The sequence below is a fragment of the Nymphalis io genome, chromosome 12, assembly GCF_905147045.1.
Source record: "Nymphalis io chromosome 12, ilAglIoxx1.1, whole genome shotgun sequence".
NCBI lineage: Eukaryota > Metazoa > Arthropoda > Insecta > Lepidoptera > Nymphalidae > Nymphalis > Nymphalis io.
In genome coordinates, this window is record NC_065899.1 from 3813953 (window position 1) to 3833513 (window position 19561).

Genomic DNA, 19561 nt, shown 5'->3' on the forward strand with positions numbered 1-19561 from the left:
TAATAATTCAATTAATCGATGATTCATTTATCATCTTATTGAGGAAGAACTCTTGAACGGCTATTTATTAATATTAATTTGATAACTCGATTTTGTATAATGATTGTTTCCTACAAGTATTAAGATCTCTTCCTGTGTTCCTTGTAATTTCGTATTTATTTACTTACTTAACATAATTCCTATTGAAGAATGTTTATATATTATTTAAAAGCATGTAAATTGTATTTTTCTAAAATAAAACACAATTTCGTTATAAACCATGGTTTTTCTGAAGAAGTTTGCGGCTGTCTCAAAATACTTTTTTTTAATGTAATATGTTCAGTGGAGTACTATGAAACGTAAATTCATTATATGATTAAAGTTAACAAATTCTTTATCATGATTTTGAAATAAAAACAAGGCCAAATTTAGCTTATTTAGCTATTATTCCAAATTCTAAGAATTGTATACGTTAATTATGTTTCTTCTGTAAAAAAAGTGCATTCAGCTGTTTTATATTGTTGCTAGTTGAATTATATATATTTGAACGTTCATTTAACAGAATCCGAGATAGCCCAGTGGTTAGAACGCGTGAATCTTAACCGATGATCGCGGGTTCAAACCCAGGCAAGCATTACAGAATTTTCATGTGCTTACTTTGTGCTTATAATTCATCTCGTGATTGGCGGTAAAGGAAACCTACATCTGTCTAATTTCACTAAAATTCTTATTCTTCGTATTCCACCAACCTGCATTGGAGCAGCGTGGTGGAATAAGCTCCAAACCTTCTTCCAAAAAGGGAGAGGAGGCCTTAGCCCAGCAGTGGGACATTCACAGGCTGATATCATTATATTTTCAAATAATAACGAAATACATCTGTGGCACCTTCAATAAAATTTATTGGCCTGATTTATTGACTTATTCAGTTGAGTTATTTCGCTTTATTACTTATTGCTTCAGAATAAATTTTGATTCCTGGCCTATAAAGCCTTCTTTTAACGTTATATTAAGAATGATTTGTATGTTTTTATAAAGATATACATTTTTAATAATGCACTCATTAACTTTTATATTTATTACGTGTATCAGACTCGTCCAGAACGCCTTTATTTGTGTAGTATAAAGTCTTTCTACATTTCGTTACAGTTTCAATAAAATTCGTTTATTTTTATATCTTTTAATTCAATAACTTGTTACTTTAATATGTATATTGTAATTACGTATAGTTGAAAGTCAAATATCGTATTTATTTTGATGCTATCTTTTCATCACTTGTGCATTTAAATGTCTATGTGTGCTGCTATGCTAATAAGAGCATGTTACGAAACAGCGCAGTGTAGAGGCGGTTTTATAATCTGTGACCAGTTACTCTGATTCTCATCGCAAAGGTCCTGTTGACATTTGAGCGGCCTTCAAACTGTATGTGGGTCATTGTAACACACTTATTTTTTTAAATCTTTGCCAAATTGCAGTGAATAGAATGGAAGGACATCGGTTAGAACGCCGATTTTATTTAAGAAAGTTTTCTACATATTCTGTTTTGTAAAACAAAATAACATAATAAAGTTTTTAAAACATCATTTGCTTTTGATTTTATTTCAATTACAGCCAATAATAGTAATTTTCATTTTTCGATTATAATTGTGTATACAGCGTGCTTACAAAATCTCCTAACTAATTTTGACAAAGTGAATGCGTTATACGTTAATATTGCACATTAGTATCTCTAGTTCTTTAACTATTTATATGTATACTAAAATTATAAAGGCGGAAGTATGTGTGGAAATATGTCTGTTATTATATTTATCTAATTATTTTATTTCTAATATTATAATTATACCTTATACCCGCTCCTCTCCCCCTAAGACTCGGGTGAAGCCGTGGGCGTATACTAGTTAATATTATATCCCTTGAGTGTCCGCATCGACCAAGCTCTTCTTCACTTAAAGAGCAAGATACGGAACATCAATAATAACGCAATTCCTCTGCGTATTATCAGATCTTATATCTATTAAATATAATAAATATATAATAAACTATTATAAATATATATCTGAATAGTTTTTTTTATTTCAAAGCACTAATTTTATCTATCAGTCTGATTTAAATTGCATGAAGGTTTTTGTTTGTAGAGATTTTATATTTTTTAAAGTTTAATTAATCTTAATTATATCAACAAACAATTTCTAAAATTAGAAACGACATCAATTTCATTAACACTAAGGTGAGATAATTAATAAAAATATAATTAATTCACGCGTAACGGTAATTATGTAATCATTGACATAATTTCGCGGCCACAATATGTTTTATTTTATTAGATTATATACATATATACTGACAAGAAAAAATCTAATTAAGTTTATTATGGCCAAAAGGATATCCTATAAGCAGATATATTTATCGGCTACATCTTAATTAGTTCGTATAAAATAATAATATTTTTATAGTTTGTGTTGTAGGCGGAAATAACACAATATTATATATTTGGCGAGTATTTATTTAATAAACTGCTCTTATGCATTACTGGTACTATTCGGTTGACCATTTATTGAGGAAGGTTTTTAGTGGACTTCAAAAAAGGAGGTTCCCAATTCTTCTATATATATTTTCACAACCAAAGTAATCAACACTTGATACGTGATCATCTTGTGCATAATAATAATTAAACCGTATTCGAACATTTCTAAAAATGCCCTAAATACTTTTTTTTAATTTATAGCATAGGTAGGCAGGCAAGCATATGGTCCACCTGATGGCAAGTGGTCACCGACGCCCATAGACATTGCCACTGTAAGAAATGTCAACCATTACTCACATTGCCAATGCGCCACCAAACTTGGAAACCAAGATATTATGTCCCCTGCGACTGTAATTACACTGGCTCACTCACCCTTTAAACCGGAACACAACAATACCAAGTACTATTGTTTTGCGGTAGAATATCTTATGAGTTGGTGGTACCTGCCCAGACGAGCTTGCACTAAGCCCTACAACCAGTTAGATCGATATCAAATTGAATTTCTTGTTAGTTTTGTAGTTGTAGTTTTTTTAATCGGTGTCCTGTCCAAATGATGTATTACTAAGTTTCTTTTAGCAATGTAAACGATTTATTTTTTACTAATGGCTTAAGTATAATTACATATTGTACTAACTCACATATTGTAGTGTTGATAATAACTTTGATAGCTTGCGAGTGGCTGACGAGCCTGGTGTGTAAATGTAAACGTAAGTTTAATATTGCTTAATGTTGTAAACTCAAATATTTTAATAAAAAAATCAAACTAGTTTATTTTTTACTTTTTATTATATGTTAAAATTGGTTTAATTTACTTTTTCTAATATTGTTCTATGTACATATATTAGCGAGTAAGGCTAAAAAGTTATTTTACCCGAAATGTAATTAGAATTAGTTAATATTGTTTTTGGAAAGTCGAAGAGTATAGGTTATCTTAGTGGAGAGAAAATATTAAGACGTTGCAATTTGTAATTTAAAACCAAGAAAATTACTTACAAAATATATTACCACATAGTGATATATGTAGAGTATATAATATATATTAGCTTAGCTTTATTTAGTTCTGTTATATCAAGGATTCCTTGATAAATAAAATAAGTTAAACTGGCATAAATATTAAAAATAAAATGTAATTATTTTTAAATTTACAAAGCGTATATGCTCGTGTGGTTGTACTTCGCATAGCGCATCGCCTTGAGCTATATTTATGTACAGTAAACAAACTCAAGCTGCGAATAACTTAACAAAGATTTTTTCTGCAATATAAAAATGCCTCAATTGTAATTTTGAGTATAAAAACTGTTTTAGATGATGATATATATAGATGAAGCCGTTGTATGGGTTCGCATTGTTTGGTGAAATCTCTCGCTGAACACAATAAAACACGTTGACATGACATGTATATTAATCGCCTGTCCTGATGTTACTCCCGATACTGTTCTGACAACTTGTCATATCAATTACATTTGCTAATAGTCGTATGTATGAACAAATCTTTCTAGGACGCATATACTCCTAAGTAGTTTTATTACATATATAAAAGTGTCACTCATTATGTATTGAATGACATGATTAATAGCTTAGTATAATTAGTACAGTCACTATAAAGTTATACGATAGAAAATATTTAAGGTCTACATACGACCTTTCTGTGTTAAGCTTAAGATACTTTTAGCCTCTGTATACATATAAATTCACATACTTTTATAGCGATATAAAAATATTTTGTAAAACGACCTGAGTAAACGAACTTTTGTTAATTAAAACTACATGCAACACTAATTATTTTAAAGATTATTATTGAAATATTCGTTTTTTCTCAGTCTAGTAAAGTTTTCGTTTTGAGTTCCGGGGGGATATATTATGTTTTTTAAAAGATACCTGTATACTTATACATATTTATTGTCAAAATTTTCATATTTAAAAAAAAACATGAGGGCCACGTGACCGAATTTCGACCATGACAGCGTATCAGAAAGCCTAACAAACTGCGTAGGACGTTGTAAATACAATCGTACTCTCTGTTTCTATAATCTCAGTCCGTTGGCACGGATGGAATCTTATACGATCGGAGATCGATCAGGGGCAGGATTAACGGCTTAAAGAGCTTCTGAGGTTTTTGGTGTACTACTACTACTACGCTGTCGACTTCCTAACCTCGGGCTATTATTGACAATTTCTTGATAGAAAAACTCTGTATTTTCTTACTGGCCCGACACAGATATGAACCCAAACCTCGGGATCTGCAGTCATACTAGCTATTTATTAGATCAAAAAGGCACTTTATTGCCTCAACATCAAATTAATTTATCTGAAATTTTTAATTACATGCGTAAATGTATCATAATATCATAACGTAGGTAATTATTAAAATCGGTTCAAATATTTACCGTACTGAAACTAAAGCAAAACACAGCGTTCACTCAATAAAACCACTTTTAGTTTGTATTTAAGCAATTTATCTCTGATGATATTTCGAAATATTAATTTATCCAAAGCTAAACTAGAATTCCTTAGTTAGTCGGAGTCATTAAAACTTTTATTAAAGGGAAATTCCAAAATTGAAGAATTTATCCTTGAATTAATCTTCGGGATAACTTCTCAATGTTTCCGTTACACAATGATGATAAGAAGAGAAAGTTAAGTTGTTATGTTTATCTTCAATAATTATGTAGATATATTGTAATTTTTCATTTATTAAGGTACTATAAAATACATACATAAAATATGCGGATTAAAATTTAAAATAATAGTATTATATAATAAATTATAATACATATAGAGAATATAACTATGTTTAAAGGGTATATAATCCTTAGTATACCACGACAACGCGTCTGCCAGTTTTTTTATGTTCACATATTTGACATATGTAAATGTATTATGTAATATCACTTAAACATTTTATACCGCACTTAAATTTGACCGTAATATCAATTATCATCTAATATTGTCCAAAGTGAGCCGAGAGCCTTCACCTTCAAGCACGATTTGAATTATAAACAAAAATTAAGCATATGAATATTCAGTGGTGCTTGCCCGGGTTTAAACCCACGATCATCGGTTAAGATTCATGCGCTCTAACCACTAGGCCATCTCGTCTATAACAAAAACATTAAATTGAATAATTTTATAAAACAAAAAAAACATGGATTTTTTTACTCATGAATTCTTAATCTCAGTCATTTAATGAGCATTTTTATTTGTTGTTGGCAGAAGTTGCAGTCAATTAGCAATAAAAACTACAATTTTCTGGCCGCGAATAATCCTAATTTAGTATCAACATAAAAAAGTTAATTTGAAACATTCTAAGAAATACAAATTTTCAGTCATTATTTGTGCTGTGTAAAGATTTCATAAATTTATTTCTAGTCAAATTATATACTCGAATAATTATAAGAAATTGTTACATGCGATTAAATAAAGTTACACAATGATTTAAATTTTATGTAATACAATAATAGCCAACCCCATGGGATAGTTATCCTGCTTATTTATATATACTAACTACTAGTTTTCGCGCGCGGCTTCGCATACGTATTAGGTTTAGGATTTACTTTTACTGCCTCGTTGGTCTAGTGGCTTGATATAAGGCCGCAGACCCGGAGGTCCTGGGTTCAATTGCCAGATCGGGCCAATAAAAAGTTATTGAGTTTTTCTGTCAGAAAATTCTCAGTAGCAGCCCGGAGTCTGGAAGTTGGAAGTGTGAACACTCCCGTGCCTCGGAAAGCACGTAAAGCCGTCGGTCCTGCGCCTGAACTCTTTCCGGTCGTGTCGGATTGCCGTCCCATCGGATTATGAGAGTTATGGAATAGAAAATGCACCTGTGTTTGCGCACACACTTGTGCACTATAATATCTCCTGCGTAGTTGGCTAATCTCTCTTGAGATTGGCCGCCGTGGCCGAAATTGGTCTGGAGGACATTATTAGGACAATGTCCTCCAGACCAATTTCGTCGATAATCGATTTCGGTCTAAAAAATGTTAGGACTAAACAAAACTTGACTATGTCCTTCCTTGTAATTTAAGCTTGCTTCATACCAAATTTCATCCAAATCTACTGGCTTGTTACAACAAAATGGATAGCATAAAAATCATTAAAAAATACATATACACATGTGCCAACTTTTGTGGTGAGCGTTTAAACGGCGTGGAAGTTTACTAATCACAAATAGACATACATTTTTATGTATAAGTAATATAATAAAATTCCTGTTTTCAAGTAATTACTAATATTCCCCTTTTCCTCTCCAACTAAGCTGAAAACTTGTGTTAGAAATGGAAACGACAAAAGCCTAAGAGGGTGAGGATCGACTTTCATCATTAAATATTTCATAAACTTATTGATAGTTAAAAAATTCTGCTGTAACAACTTCAAAAAATGATAGAATAGGTATAATATAAGTAAGCAAAGGTGTGAATTAAATAATTATTAGTCTTATGAAAATCTCAATTTTAGGTACCGGCCAGTGTGAAAATCAATGTCGTTCACACTATTTAAAATTCTAAATTAAAATTAGTTTTATATATTAAAGCTCTGATATTTCTTTAAAAATAAACAGTTTTTCACTCATTTTTCCGTATTTCGATTTATCCATTTACCATGGAAAAATCGAAATTTCATATGTGCGATGAAAATTATAACATACATTATTTAAGTAGGCACTTATAAGAAATTTTAAAGAGTAATTTTACAGGATCATAGTTAATGTAAAACTACAACGCCCGTTCGGAATGTAAATTCTACCAAGACGAACCGCCAAGAACGTCAGAAGTTACTTATTTCTACCAATTAAATAACACAGGTATGTTGATAACTCTAATTAAAAAGTTCTAATTAAAAAGTATTATAATATAAAATAATTTAAGTAACATGTTTAGAATGTTTTAATGAACGAAATCAGATAAGTGATGAATGATTAAATATTTCTAAATACACAGTTTAAATGTGTTGAGGTCTAATTATATTTTTTTTTATCTAAATCAGCAAATTTTATTTACACAATTAGCCACTTAGTGTCCTACTTCTTATTTATTTATAATTTTCATACAAATTACAGATGATAGTGAATCATAATATTATAGCCGAATAGCCGAGATGGCCCAGTGGTCAGAACACGTGAATCTTAATTGATGATCGTGGGTTCAAACCCGGGCAAGCACTACTGAATTTTCATGTGCTTAATTTGTGTTTATAATTCCTCTCGCGCTTAACGGCAAAGGAAAACATCGTGAAGAAACCTGCAGTGTCTAATTTCACTGAAATTCTGCCACATGTGAATTCCACCAACCCGCATTGGCGCAGCGTGGTGGAATAAGCTTCAAACCTTTTCCTCAAAAAAGGAGAGGAGGCCTCAGCCCAGCAATGGGATATTCACAGGCTGTTACTATAGTGAATCATTTCGTTTTAAAGTTTGTGAGTTAACGAAATCTATGATTATACATACGTGATCTTTGGTTTTTATATATTTAATTGTTTCTTCTAAGTAAATAGTGAAGTGATTTTTTGCGTAATTAGGTTAATATATTAAAGTAGATTGTATCGTAATCATTTCAATTCGGTGTAAATGTTTCACAAGTACCTTAAATGTATCTAAAATAAGATTCGTACATCATTATTCTGCGAAGTAATAGCTTAGCCAAGGCCATCTTCATTATCAAATATTAGCCCACAGTATATCTACTAGTTGTATAAAATACTATTATATATGTATAATTGGAAGAGTTTATTGTATTTCATATATTATATTACAACTTTCAAAACAGGTTGCTTATAATTAGAGTTTAGATTGATGAAAGAAAAAGATATATTTCGTTGACCCCAATTAAATGGGATAATGGCATTCTTCAGTTTGTCTGTTCCTTTGTTGCGATGAATCTCAGAAACGACTTTCATTCCGTTGCTATTTAATTAAATATTCAATTTTATTTCGGTAGGGTATTTGAAAAACTTTGCTGTAATGCAAATTAAATACCAAATCGAACCAAATATACATTTCAAATTAGAATATACTAATAATTACAAACTACGTCTGAAATAATTTATCGTTAATCCATACAAAAAAAATATTTTTTTTTTTGTCCAACTCTGAATTTGAATGTGATCAGCGATACAAGCTAAATGAAAACCTTTAACTGACTGATTAAGTGGCACTAACAAGTACATCCATATAATCTATTTCAAAACGCAATTACTTTGTCTCAGTAAGATTCGACGTAAAAAAACTCGTTGTGATTCGACATTGGCTGGCACTTACCATTCCATGTTTTATTGATGCGTTGAAGAACTGAACCGCATTAAACTTTCATTGCTTTATCAGAGTGTTATGTATAAATGTGATATGGTAACAAGGGATCGCTCTAGGCTTAGCTTTATTAGATTAAACAATAACGCTAGATCAAAATTTATGTTTACATTGCAAACAGAATATTTATTCATAACTAGCCTCTCCGCGCGGCTTGACGCGCGTTTTACGTTAATGCTCCACAGCTTATAGCATATTATAACAGCACGATATATAAACTTTTTTTTTAATTATATATTAAGCAGAACTATAATAAACACCTTTGCCTTTAGTATAAGACAACAAATTCAACAACGTGAAGTTTGTTAAAATTGGCAGAATATTTTGTGCATAACTCGAATAAGTAAGCAATATTAAAAAAAAAGAAAAGGCTACACACCCCTGTAATATAAATATATTTATTATATTTTAATTGCTTCTGACAGAAATTATTAATTATGTAATGTTTAATTTAAATTTGTTAGCTTTATATGTATTATTCCTAGAGAAGGGCACTGTATGTAATTCTGATACTTATTTATATATTCAGACACACTTCTCTTGTTTATTTGTTAGATTATGCTTAACATTGTAATCTTGTTAATTAAATTTGGTTAGTTTGTATATACATAACTGAATAGAATATTAATGATTGACAAAGTGGCATACACTATATGAATCATCGGTAACAAAATTCAGAACATGTTTGTGCCTATTTTTCATTTAGGTTACTCCCACACGCCTATCTAATATGCTAACGGATGCTAATACTTTATACAGTTCATAGACATATCGCAAGTGCAAAACGCACGGAGCAATTCTCTAAACTCTTGCGTAAGAACCAGTATCATATCTTTATATCGCTTTAGGCTACCACTAGTTTACTAAATAATTCATTATTCAACGGTAAGTTCATACAAGAATTATTGACATTATCTAAGTTATACAAAGGAGTATTTAATCCAATACACTTTATTATAATGATATGATATGATACTGTAAAGATGAGAAGTTATCTTCCATAGCCGAGACAAGAGATTACTCTTGATACTTAAAACGAGTTCCCAAATATTATAGCAAGACCGCTTTTATTTTTGGGAAGCATGTTGATTCAAATAAAGGTTACAGAGTTTAAGGTCCGGCGACAGGTTTTAAAATATGGCCCATTAAGCTTACAGAAAAGGGTGAAGTTGATTGAAGATTGGATTAATTTCATACAGTTACAATGTATAAAAGCCAGACATGTACAAAAATACTCACATTCGATACTTTGATTCTGATAAATGACACGACGAAAATGATTGAAAGGGTAAAAGTTTTAGGCATATCGAGTATATAAATACAACTATTATTAATACTAAACTAATTATTCAAATAAATTGAATATGAATAAAAAAAAATATAATTGGTTTTCTTTTATTACAGATAACGGTATTCTTGGTCTGCTTGGCAGTTGTCAAGGCTGGTCCCATCGGTACTCACTTTACTCCTGAAGCGTCAGTGCCATCTGCTTACCCTTCTATCAGTAACCCACCAAATTACAAGGCAAATGCAGAACCCGCTCCGATATATGAAAAAGATGTATCGAATCAAGAAGCCGAAGTCAACTCCGTAGATAAGCATCGATTTTCGTTTGATTCGCTATATCCAGATTCAGTCGGGACTCGACTTGCATACAATCCTGTATATACCTCATCAAATTTACCAACAAGTAACTCAAAACGACTGACGTATAACTCTTATACGCCGATACAAAATGAAGCAATTAGCACTAGATTATCTTACGCAGAAGCTTCTGCAGTTTCTCACATGACATTCACAGGTCACGGTACAACGTATTCATGGTAAATGCTTAAAATATTTAGTTTTTATGGTATGCGCGACTGACAGTTTAATTAAGTATAAATTATATTACCGCTATGTAAAGTGCTTATTTAAGATAATTATCATGTAACAAAATTATATAATTCATCTTAAGAGTGTATTTTATTGCGAACTAGCAAAACCCGCGGCGTCATCAGCTTGGAAATAAGTTTGTGAGAAGGAACCTTCGAAGTCACATATACAAACCCATTTAAATTATACATGAAATACATCAATATATAGTATTACGTAAAAGCAGCTAAGTAAAGTAAATTTAAAAAAATGTTTAGGTAACTCACAAAGTGCTATTAATTTAAAAATAGCAGTTAATTTGAAATCACCGGCAGACTACAAATTTATTTAATTAATTATAAGACAAGATTAAAATAGCGAACCACACGTATCTTACGTACATAAAGTTGAAGCTGTCGAATCAATTGTCAAAATTTTGATGAAATATAGACTATTTATACTATTTATTAAATTATTTGTATTTATATTTTTTAACCCTTTTGAAGATTACCCCGAACAAAGAGACACAAAAACAACAAATTAATTTTGATAGCTCGCAAAAATTCATATTAAATTTAAAAGAGGAAATTATTTTGAAATGACAAACATACTTCCTTTTCCATTTATTTGTATAGATAAAATGCAAAAATAACATTTTTTTTCTTCGTTCTAACTCGTTCTAAGCATAAAAAAATTACACTTACAATGTGTCAATGTTTAATAAAAAAAAAATGTTACTTTTAAAACAACTCAAAAAAAACACTATAACTCATCGTTGCATAAACTATGAACAAACGGCCTTTGAAAAAATTTTACTCACGTTCGTCTTAATGTATTATCTTGTCAACACGTGCCAAATTTTGAACGTACAAAATAATACCTTCATCTTAATAAATAAGGTTTATAATTATTTGACACTAAGCTACTCTATATGCCGAATCGGGGTATTGTCAAACGAGTTGTTTATGTCAAACAAAGAAAAGTTACCAACATTATGGACTCCGTGAGTTTTAATGCAATATCGAATACCTAGTCTAGTTTAGGCTGTATGGGGCGAGGCGGCACGATTGACCTGTCCAGGATTGCACAATGTAACATGTGAATAAGGCGTAGTACACAATTCATTTGAATTCAATATTCGGAAATTCTTTTCAACCTAACTTTTTTTTAATTAAGTTAAATAATCTATTTAATATTAACATTATTAAAACATTCTTGTACATAACCTTTTAGCAATACTATACATACGGAGATACAGTATGAGTGTATATATGTATCGAGTGATGTGTATTACTGATAAATAATACTAAATATATTATATTAGTAAACATTGATCTAGTGTAAAATTTGTAATAATATCTCAAATAATAAATTATCCTATTTTAGTTGCACTAACAATTTTTTTTTTATATTTTAATCAAGAAAACGTACTTATTGCATTCTTAACTAAAGTATTTTTTTAACCAATTTATACCAACTACCTTCAAAATGGCTGTATAGAATATACACAACGTACTCTTCGAAACGGTGACAAGGAACCGAGGGTTACGTTGCATAAGGTAATATTACTCCGCGGTGCGGGATCCATGGCTTTCAATAAAGTACAAATATAAAAGAATAGTATTATGTAATTATATATGAATATGTAAGTATATAAATTGTTATGAAAGCATAAAATTTAATTAAAGGAATACATTACAATTTATATTTGCAAATAAAAGAATAAAAAATAAATGAAATAAACTCGATACATTTCACGAAGACAAAAGTGTGGAGATAACATTAATAATAAGTAATAATAAATAAAATGAATCCTAAGCAATATTTTAAATTTAAAAAGAATATCAATCAGTAACTGGGTTCAAACCCTTAAACAAAAGCGCCACATGGGTACGTTTACACAACTCAAATGAGGCTTGTCTCCGTACGGCGGTCAATTTATTTTTAAGCTAAAATAGCCATTATATCTATCACGTCAAGAGTGATTAGCACATTTATGGTTATCTGTACTGAATTACGTATTCTAACGCATATATATCGCGTAAATTCAGCCGGACCCAAATGACTACATGATCTTGATCGATTTATAGTTTGTTAGGAGCTTACATAATGTAATTGAACCATATAGCCAGTGATACCAGCTTAAACAATATTTTGATTTTTTAATACACACAACAAATAATGCTTGTAAATTCTATTACAATTACCTAATTAAGTATATCGATATACACAATTAAATATTAAATAAATCTCTTATAATTAATATGAATGTAAAAATTGTATAAATTAATAAATGTTTAATAATGGTTACTTTTAGTGTGTAATGCTTATAATTATATTTCTATTAAAAAATAAATTAAAAACATAAGCAAAACAATTTATTATTAATTAAGTATATACGTAACATTTTCAATATACAATAACAATTACAAGAAATATTCTAACCCAATTTTTAGGTCTGTTACCTAGTTTAATACAAAATAATGAATGAACAAAACAAACTTTTCACTACGTGATTTTTCTAGATCAACGAATACCCAAAAATTCAATTACGGAAATCACTGAATTCGAAAATTAGACAACGAATTGGAATGTTAGTAAATTCCCTATAATATCTATAATAATGTACATTGAGAAACATTGTTATTAAAAACATTTCGCAAAACTTGGTTGATCCACTTAAAACACTCAAAGTGTTGACACTTTCAAAAAATACTAAAAAACATTTTAATAAAAGATGTAATATTCTATTCTTACAAATAAGTAAATACAAAAATATAGGTTATCTTACATTAAATACAATTCAATGACTATTAAAATATTAACATCCGTAATAGGGTTCTAACGTAAGGCCTAGAGCGAAACAAGCCGCGCTTGCGCACGGGGATACCTAACGAGAATGGTATATAAGTACGCGCCTACACACTGACCGTATCACTTGCCGTACCGAGTTTAATATCACAAAATGACAGCCAAGGTAAAAATATTTGTTTAGATAAATATTCATTTATTATTATAAATAAGTGTACTATTAAATTTTTTAAATTAAAAGAATATTCTCATTTTCATAAAAAGTACATCAAAATACTTTATTTTTAAGGAATAATGTCAACAAAATTGTTTAATATGTAATATTTTTTGGTTTTAGCTTGTAGTATTCCTGTGCGCGGTTGCGACCGCCCGCGCTGGAGGCTTATACGGAGCCACTTACGGGGCTTCGTACGCCGCTCCCGTTGCCACATACGCCGCGGCCCCCGTAGCGTCATACGCCGCTGCCCCTGTCGCCTCATACGCTACATACGCAGCAGCCCCCGTCATCAAGAGCTATGCCGCTCCTGCCATTTCAACATACGCCGCTCCCGCTGTGGCATACTCCGCTCCCGTCGTGAAGGCTGTTGCACCCGCTGTGTCGACAGTTTCGTCATACTCTACCCACACCGCCCACGCTACTCCCGTGGTTGCTAAGACCTACGCGGCATACGCTGCTCCCAGCTACGCTACTTACGCGGCAGCTCCAGTCTACAAGAGCTATGCGGCTCCCGCTATTTCATACGCCGCCCCGTCCTACTCCACCTATGCGTCCGCCCCGATCGTAAAGAGCTATGCTGCCCCAGCGGTTTCATACTCTGCTCCTCTTAGTTACGCCGCCCACGCTGCTCCCGTTGCGACTTACGCTTCGGCCCCTGTGTACAAATCAGCAGTCACATACTCAGCTGCGCCTGCGTACGCTTACGGCGGTCTTGCCGGTCACGGCTGGTGATCACTTAACCATTGTGTACAAATTTAGTCTTATGTCATTTGTATATTTATTTTTATACAACGCGAATAAAATTTAAAAAATCAATTTTATTTTTATTTTACACCAAAATATTAAAAATATATATATTTTTATAAATAATTAATTTTAAAATATTTTCTTTTTTTGTAATTACATAAAAATAATTTAAAAACTTTAAAATCTTGTACATTAAAATAACACAATACAAGTTTCACATCGTAGATGAACTAAAGCAAGATTTCTTTATTGCGTCGAAAATAAAATTCTTGATTATTGTGTTACAATAAAACAATTATAACACTAAATATATATTGATTTCTGAGTCTAAATAAAAACCGTAGCATATACAGTAACAGCCTGTAAATGTCCCACTGCTGGGCTAAGGCCTCCTCTCCCTTTTTTGAGGAGAAGGTTTGGAGCTTATTCCACCACGCTGCTCCAGTGCGGGTTGGTAGAATACACATGTGGCAGAATTTCGATGAAATTAGACACATGCAGGTTTCCTCACGATGTTTTCCTTCACCGAAAAGCACGAGATGAATTATAAACAGAAATTAAGCACATGTAAATTCAGAGGTGCTTGCCCGGGTTTGAACCCACGTTCATCGGTTAAGATTCACGCGTTCTTACCACTGGCATACTATTAATTAATTAATAAATTAACCTACATTCATAGCTCAACATTTGAACGGCTTATAGGAAGGAGAGAAGATACGAGGAAGAGATTTTTTTTCTGATCAAACTAGTAGTAGGAATTAAATTAAAAAAATTAGTTGATCAAAAAAATATATATCAAATCCTAGTATAGAGGATCCTAGTATAGAGGATAGTCTTTAAGCTGTTAAATACGTCAATATTTCATCTCATATGGATTTCACCAAAAATCAACCCCGGTAATTATTATGTCAAGCAACCAATGAAAGTTGGTAACAATAGATTAAAATGTCTATGCATATTGCATATATAATTAAAACGAAGAATACTAATAAAGAAAATTTTTGTCAGCTACATCGATTGTCGATTTTACTACTCTTACCTAGCTAGAGATTGATAGATAAGGAGAGCAAAGCTGCTAAGAGTGCGTCATTGTTTGTAAATATTTATTTACTTTAATATTTATATGTAAAAATTCTTTAAGTGTTAGGTATAAAAATTCCCTTTATCTTGGATCAATACAATATGCTTTCCTGATGCCATTACTAATTACGAGGCAACATATGTATATCACAGTGGAACAGCGTTATAAAAACCAACTTAGAATAACCTTGCGCAAAAAAAAGAATATTTTGAAAAAAATTATAATTATGTAGTTAATTATTCTCATCATCATTAGATTAAAATTTTTTTTTAATGCAGCGCCGTCTAGCGGCAAGTAACTGTTGTCAGTTTTTGTTAAGTGGACAGTATTAAAACTCTCTCCATGAAAAAAATAACCAATTTTCATGGTAATCCGTCAAACAACGTCCATTTTATATGTATAATTATATAAGATTACACATCATGTAAATAACAAATAACTCAGAATAACAAGAAAGAAACTAATATAAGGAATACCATTGTACGCAAAGGCAATCTTATCGCTTATAGCGATCTCTCTCAGGCGACTCTTGGTGAAAGAAGTTCGCTAACAACTAGACAAGTGCAGACAAACACAAAATGTTATATAAACCAATTTATATTAGTATCCTCATAGGAAGGAAAAATAATACAGAGCTTTTTTTATTTAATAGATGAACATGATTCTAATTTATTTATTAATAAGCATTTATTGATTTTGTTTTGTATGATTACGCATAATTGTCAGTGCAAACATTAAAACAATTAAGTAGCTTTTATTTACACTCAATATTATACACCGCTGTTATTAGACATAAGATGTTTTAAATGAAATCCAAATATAATTTATTCAAGTAGCCTCCTGCAAGCAAAATGCTACCTCTTATTCGAAATGTTTCTACCAAGAAAAATCGACTAGAATAATTTAACTTTCCAACGATTAAATTACATAGGTTTTATTTAATTTAAGGATATAAAAAGGTAAAACAAAAAAAAAGTGTAACATTAGAATGCTTGTAATAGTAATATAGCGCTTATTTCCACCCCGTTTTTAATTATTTACATGTAACAGAACCTTCGCTGATATTACAAAAAATCTTAAACAAATTAACGTATTCATAGTTCAAATAAAAGCTAAAATAGTACTTAAAACATATATTTTATTTTAATGATGTTTAAATAACATTTTATTTAAAAAAATTGGAATATAATGAAATTGGAAACTTGATATTAATTATACACTTCAATGTAGGTGATGGGTGATTTATAATTTGAACAAAATTTCCGGAGGCGTAATTTGGCCTTGACACTGAAATAAAAGCGCCTGCAGCGATGGGTCGAGTTGTGAATAAACAATGTTAATACCAGTTCTTACTAACCATATAAAAGCATCTTGCAATTGATACGAAACTCATTCCAGCGACAACAACTGAAACAAACAAACATGTACTCAAAGGTACGAATAAGAATAAGCCAATATTTAACATTATAGTAATGCACGGTTCTCATATTTAATTAATCGTTATTGTAAAATGGTTTTGTAAATAGTGATCGTGACGTGAAATGTTGTAGGGACATATTTGAATTGCGTCTCATAGACAGTAACTTTTTTTAAATAAAATGTTTCTCCTATGGTAAGAGATTATTGATTTTATAATTTAAATTTTATCTCCAGGTGGTAATTTTCTTGTGCGCTGCTGGCATCGCCTCCGCCGGCAATCTTCTTCATGCCGCGCCCTTGACGTACAGCGCTCCTGTTTCCTCCGTGTCCTACTCTTCACAAACGACTGGCCACGCTGCCCCTATCGCCACATACGCCGCCGCCCCAGTTGTTGCTAAAACAATATCTCCAGCTGTATCTTACCAGACCATCTCAACTCATTCCGCGCCTGCAATCGCCTATTCGTCACTTGCCCACGCCTCTCCCATTGCGTATGCAGCAAGACCAGCAGTTGCCACTTATGCTGCATCTCCCGCTTTGTCCTACTCTTCAGTAGCTCATGCCGCTCCCGTTGCATATGCATCTGGTCCTACTCTGAGTAGAACCTACTCGTCACCTCTGACCTACGCCTCCAGCCCAGTTGTGACTAAGACTTACGCAGCTCCTGCTTTAGCCACGTACGCCGCTGCCGCTCCAGCAATCTCCACTTACGCTACAGCCCCAGTTCTCAAGTCCGCTGTCACTTACTCGGCAGCCCCAGCCGTGTCTCATGTTTCCTACACCGGTTTGGGAGCCAGCTACGGATGGTAAATGATGATTAATAATTTATTTTAATAATAAAATATTTTAAGCGTTACCTATTGTTTTTCATTATATTCTTCGTTAGCGGAACCTTAATAACGTTTAAATACACCTACATTAGATAATAACATATAGACTTTTATTTATATGTATGTTATATATATTACATTACATATATTATTATATATATTATATTTGTATTTGCGAATTTTGATTGAGTATCACTTTTTATATCCACGAAATGCTCCGCTGTCTCTGAAATGCTATTCAAATTTGTTTTTAAATTATGATACGAAGAGATGTAAATAATTTTCATAAATAGGTACTTAATAAATAATTATAATACTTAATATCATATTTTATTACAAGTACATAATTATATTTCTTAGTTATTTATGACAAAATTACTTATAAAAAAATTCGCAATCCAATTTTTTTTATTGTGATGCTGCATTTGAAATATGCAGGCATACAAAATAATAATAATAATAATAATATCCTGGGACATTTTTCACGCACGGCCTTCTGATCCCAAATTAAGCTTGTACAGAGCTTGTACTATGGAAACTAGACAACTGATATACTACACATACTATTTTTCTTTTGTAAATACATACTTATATAGATAATAGATCTATAAACTGAATATACAATAAAGGCACGGACAAGATGTCTTCGGACAGTACCTGATAATGATATGCTCTCTCTTGGGAACATACATTGCTATGCAGACGATAGTACAGTGCATGGTGGATACCACGGACGCGCAGTGGCTGGGCGAGCGGAAATTGAGGAGAGAGACTTTTATAAAAACAGCTTCACGGAAACTCGGAGTTCTGAACAAGGTGCGGCGCTTTTTCACGCCACAACAACTGTGCCTGCTGTACAAAACATAGGTACGGTCTTGCGTGGAATATTGCTCGCACCTTTGGGATGGCTCCGCTAAGTACCTACTTGAGGCCTTGGACCGGTTGCAGCGACGTGCCGTACGCATTATTGGCGACGTAAAGGTCACAAACACCCTTGAACCTTTACAATTGCTTCGTGAGATAGCAGCATTGAGCGCTTTCTATCGACTGTATCACGGCGAGTGCTCTGAGGAATTATTCTCTCTAATTCCTGCTTCCCCCTTCCTTCTTAAGTCCACGCAAGCTGGTTCTCGATGTCACCGCCTAACTGTGACATCAATTCCATCGCGAACAAAGAAATTTGGCAACTCCTTTCTTTGTCGCACTTCCAAAAAATGGAATTCCTTACCAGCTCACGTGTTCCCCTCCTCTTACAACCCGGGTTCCTTCAAACGAGGCGTGAAGAGGCATCTTGCGGGCCGGCAAGGCGAAGGCGGCTAGTGCAGAACGTTTTTCCCGTCTGAACTGGCCGTCGTCGCGTTTGGACTCTACTACCACTTACCATCAGGTGGAGTAGAGTCATTTGCCCTCCCGGCGAATATAAAAAAAAAAAAAAAAAACATAAATATATCCTGAAAAACATTTTATTAGTGATTATTATTTTGTTTTTAAGCGATGCTATATTTTAAGCCCTACTATATAAAGAAGTAGAACCAATTATATTATTTATGAAATATTTCTTTAAATTATTTAAAAATTCGCTTTTAATTATTTTAATTTTTTAAAACATTTTGTACAAAAAGCCGAGATGGCCCAGTGGTAAGAACGCGTGAATCTTAACTGATGATCGTGGGTTGAAACCCGGGCAAGCACCACTGATTTTTCATGTGCTTAATTTGTGATTATAATTCATCTCGTGCTTGACGGTGAAGGAAAACATCGTGAGGAAACCTGCACGTGTCTAATTTCACTAAAATTATCT

The 19561-nt window shown here is 32.1% G+C and overlaps 2 protein-coding genes across 2 annotated transcripts; both read left to right on the plus strand.

Annotated features, from left to right (window-relative positions):
* Nucleotides 1-13597: 13597 nt before the first annotated feature.
* Nucleotides 13598-14499, plus strand: LOC126772264 (cuticle protein 16.5-like). Its single transcript, XM_050492554.1, has 2 exons — nt 13598-13632; nt 13804-14499. The coding sequence occupies exons 1-2, from the start codon at nt 13621-13623 to the stop codon at nt 14413-14415; spliced, it is 624 nt and encodes a 207-aa protein (XP_050348511.1). The 5' UTR covers nt 13598-13620; the 3' UTR covers nt 14416-14499.
* A 2355-nt stretch (nt 14500-16854) lies between these two features.
* Nucleotides 16855-17740, plus strand: LOC126772267 (cuticle protein 16.5-like). Its single transcript, XM_050492558.1, has 2 exons — nt 16855-16945; nt 17165-17740. Exons 1-2 carry the CDS (start codon nt 16934-16936, stop codon nt 17738-17740), a joined length of 588 nt encoding a protein of 195 aa, XP_050348515.1. The 5' UTR covers nt 16855-16933.
* Nucleotides 17741-19561: the final 1821 nt, after the last annotated feature.